The sequence below is a fragment of the Parus major genome, chromosome 8 (assembly GCF_001522545.3).
Source record: "Parus major isolate Abel chromosome 8, Parus_major1.1, whole genome shotgun sequence".
Lineage (NCBI taxonomy): Eukaryota > Metazoa > Chordata > Aves > Passeriformes > Paridae > Parus > Parus major.
Window position 1 is genome coordinate 196,151 of NC_031777.1, and position 3,936 is coordinate 200,086.

At 60.7% G+C, this 3,936-nt stretch overlaps 1 protein-coding gene across 1 annotated transcript; it reads right to left on the reverse strand.

Annotated features, from left to right (window-relative positions):
• Positions 1–234: 234 nt before the first annotated feature.
• CRIP1 (cysteine rich protein 1) lies at positions 235–3,936 on the reverse strand. Its single transcript, XM_015636866.2, has 5 exons — positions 3,817–3,936; positions 1,198–1,292; positions 1,054–1,111; positions 897–944; positions 235–587 (listed from the first exon to the last, which is right to left on the reverse strand). Exons 1-4 carry the CDS (start codon positions 3,854–3,856, stop codon positions 904–906), a joined length of 234 nt encoding a protein of 77 aa, XP_015492352.1. The 5' UTR covers positions 3,857–3,936; the 3' UTR covers positions 235–587; positions 897–903.

A 3,936-nucleotide genomic window follows, 5' to 3' on the forward strand; every position in this document is an offset into this window, starting at 1 on the left:
CTCTGTGTCCCTGCCCGGGGAGGCAGGAACCTCCCGCTTCCCTCGGCCTTCTCATGCGGCTGCTCGGACCAAAAGCAGCCAACAGCAGCTTGTCCTGATGTGACAGTCACAGTGAGACCCCTCTGTGCCCCAGCTGAGGGCACCTGGGGCCATCACACAGCGTGGGGCTCAACACAGAGCCTCAGGGGCATCAAGCGCTTCGCAGGCGAGTCGTGTTACAGAGAGCACAGCTGCTACAGGAGGGAAGCATCTTTTCATTTATTAAAGACTCAGAATACGACTGTGGGCCCGGCCACGAGAGCTGGATGCCCGAAGCAGAGCTAGCTTTTGGCTAGAAGGGAGCGGTCTCCTCTCCAGGCAGCCTTCAGCAATGTCAGCCAAATTTCCTACCCGGCGGGGCAACCCAGCATCCCCACCCTGGCAGCACTCCATGTGGAGCAGAGCCTCCCTCCACACCAGCCCAGCCTTGGTTACTTATTGCTTTGAACGTGCTAGTCTAGTACAGGGTGAATGAAGAATGAAATGCATGTCTGTCGCGGTGTGTTTGTGCTGCCTCCAGGCTGTGCTGCGAGCCCTGGGTGTCACACCTGGAGAGGGATGGAAGAGAGGAGAGGATGAAGGCAGGCTGGGCTGGGAGCAGCGATATCCCAGGGGCACAGCAGTGCTCCAGGACAGGTCCTGTCCTTGCCAGATGGCCACAGAGCGATAGCCTTTGGCAGCCGGTGCTGCCGGTCAGCTGGGGCCGGTGGAGAGGAGCAGCAGCTGGCACCCAGCTCCTGAGCCCTGCTGGGAGGGCTGGGACCACAGGCAGCCCAGCCAGGCCTGCCTTCCCCCCTGGCCCGAGGGAGCACAGCCCCAGCCAGCCCCTGGAGGGGAGCTCCGAGGGAAGGACCAACCTGAGGTTTATTTGAACGTGTGGCTCTCAGCTCCTCCCCGGCCGAACCCTGGGAGAGATGGAGCGGGGTCAGCAGTGCCGTGGCAGGGTGAGCACACCCCGAGGGCTGCAGCCCCGAGCCCCCTCACTGCCCCCACCACCCCACCATGGACACCCACCTTTGGGCCCGAACAAGGCAGCGTAGCACGGGTGGTTGCAGTAGGGTTTGCCATCGTGCTGCAGGGAGAGAGAAAGAGCATCACCTCTGCTTGTCCCAGCCCTCAGCTGCAGGGGACAGGGACCTCCTGGGCAGCAAGCCTCACCTCTGCATGGCCTCCAGATGTCAGGGTCTTGTTACACTTCTCACATCTCAAGCAGGGCCGGTGCCAGTCCTTCCCCAGAGAAGTCACCTTCTCGGCTGCCGTGGAAAGGAGCTGCGTTAGTTGAGGCACTGAACAGGCACAAGTTAGTTTTGGCAGATTGGCTGCCTCGTCACCAACCCTAGGGAGGGCATTTTTGGGCATTTTCTCAAGTCTGTCTGTCCAGGACAGAGGGGACTGTGTTCAAAGCCAAGTGCTGGCTGTGCACACACAATGCCACGCACATCCAGGAGCCCTGGTGCCGCGCCCAGGCTGAGCGCGGCTGCATCCATGAGCATGGACTGACTTCCACCCCATCTTCCAAAGACATGAGGACCTCCCCACTTCCAACACCATCCTGCAAGGGGATTACTTTCTCCCCAGTGAGCTGGAGCCCAAGAAATCACTAGAGTTGGCAGGGGTGAAAGTGGACGCTGGCAAGGACGGGGGAAGCAAAGCCATTGCCACACCCTGCCAACACAAACCAGTCCCCTCCAGCCTCAGCTGGGGTTCTGCTGGCACCATGGCAAACCAGAGAAGAGCTGGAGCCTGGAGAGCTTCAGGCAGCGTGGGAGGGACAATGTCCTGCAGCCAGGACGTGTTCATGGAGAGAGGGGGGAGCACAGGGGGCCTTTTAATTGGAGCACGGCAGGGGAGAAGGGTATTTTCTGCAGGCATGTGTGCTGTTCATGTTGGCAGCCGAGCTCCTGGGAATTTATTGAGTGATTAAACAGAGCTGTCCACAGGAGTCAAGTCAAAGCCAGGTCTGAACGCTGTCCCCATGCCCGCAGATGGGACCAAGCCAGTGTGGGCACTGTGTGCCCTGGGGGCCCTGGGCAGCCTGAAGTGCTTCTTTGCAGTCCAAATATGCCCAAAACAGCCTGAGCAAGGAGCAGGCTTGCAGAGGTGGGAGCGGGGGCAGAGCCCAAATGCCACAGGGCAGCCCTGCTGCCACTCCCCAGTGGCACAAAGGGCCTCCTGTGCCTGCAGCCTGCCAGGAGCACAGTGTCCTCCCTCTGGGTGCCCCATGGAGCCTGAGCCTGGCAGGACCCTCTGATCACAGGGCTTCCACACCTCCCCACCTCCTGCACATGCATTTGCACCAACGCTTGGGCAGGAGCTCTGCCAAGGCTTGTTACACACTCGGCATAAAGGCAAAACTCCTGCAAACCCCATCCCCGGTGCTCTCAGCATGGTCTCCTCCCAGCCCTGCTCTCTGCCACCACGATTTAGCCCAGAGCAGCCTGAGGCATGCCCAAGCAGAACCGCCAGGCTCCAAAAGCCTCAGGGTGCCCCAGAGCCAGGCTTGCTCTGCCTCCTCTGCCAGCACTCTGGATAATCTGCAGGCACACAAATCAGGCATCCAGCTTGGTCCTCCAACAGCTCCTGAACCCTCCTCAGCCTCTGCATCAACAGAGACATTTCGTAATAAGTGCAAGCGCGATAAGTGCAAGGTCAAACCCCTCCTTGGTCAAACGGTGCTGTCCCAGCTCCTGCAGGGCCACACCTGCGGGCACAGCAAACCCAGCTCACCCCGAGCAGACAGCACAGCCCCAGGGAAAGGCACACACTGCCACCAGCACCTTCCTGCCTCCTGCTATCAAGCCACAAACGAGGCACACCAGGACCCTGAGTCGCAGAAGGGAGCCACAAACTCCCCTGTGCCGAAACCCCCATCGCAAAGCCTGGCTGCAAGCAGTGAGCTCATGGCACAGAAACCTTCCCCAAGCCCCAGCAGCCCTTTGGGTGGTGCCCCAGGGTGGGCATGGCAAACAGGCACAGAGAGCAGCTCCTGCCTTTGAGCCTCCAGCTCCTAGGCTGAGCACAAATAGTTGGGGCACAGGCACAAGCAGAGCAGAAATAAAGCAGAGAAGTCAGTGATGGCACCTGGGTTCCAGACCTCCCATCTCGAGTAAATTAGAAAGCAGGGAGTGTCTCCAGGCTGCTCCCAGTCTCGAGTTCAGCTATGCCAGGCAAGTGGAGAGGTCTGGCAGAGGAACCTGCCTGTTCCACAGGCTGATAGCAGAGTGAGAAGCTCAAACTCCACAAATACCCTCAGACAGGACAGCAGGACTGTGGCCCCAGAAGGGGCAGGAGCTTTGGGGCCCTGGTTTGGAGGGAAGACATCTACGGGGAGCCCAGCCCAAGGAGGCTCACACCTACACTGCCACAGGGGCTCGGAAATAACAGCCCAGAGGTGTCATCCTGCTGTGCTAAACCACACAGAACAACGTGTGGGCTGTGCCAAACCACACACAGCAACCTGTGGGACACCCACTGACCCAGGCACTTGCCCGAGGGCAGGATTTGCCATTGGGAAGGTGCTTCCTTCACCTGCCCAGGCTTTGAGCTGGGCCTTTGGGCTCCAAACTGGCTGGGAAGGAAGTGGGGCTGGGCTCCCGAGCTGCTCTGGAAGCACCCAGGGCAGGCGTGCTCTGCAGCCAGGCATCTCCTCGGGGGTGAATCTCCAGGATCAGCCACCCGGAGCACCCCGGGGTCCCGCAGCGCAGGGCTCGGCACCTTTGGGATACCCGGGGAATTTGCAGGGATGGGGGCGGCTGGGGAGGGGCAGGAAGCCCTTACCGAAGTAGACCTCCTTCTGGCAGCGGGGACACTTGGGCATGCTGTCGGCTCGGCTGGGCTCGGCTCTCCGCTCGCACCGGCTGTGGGATGCTCCACGCCGGCCCCGCCGAAGTCACTGCC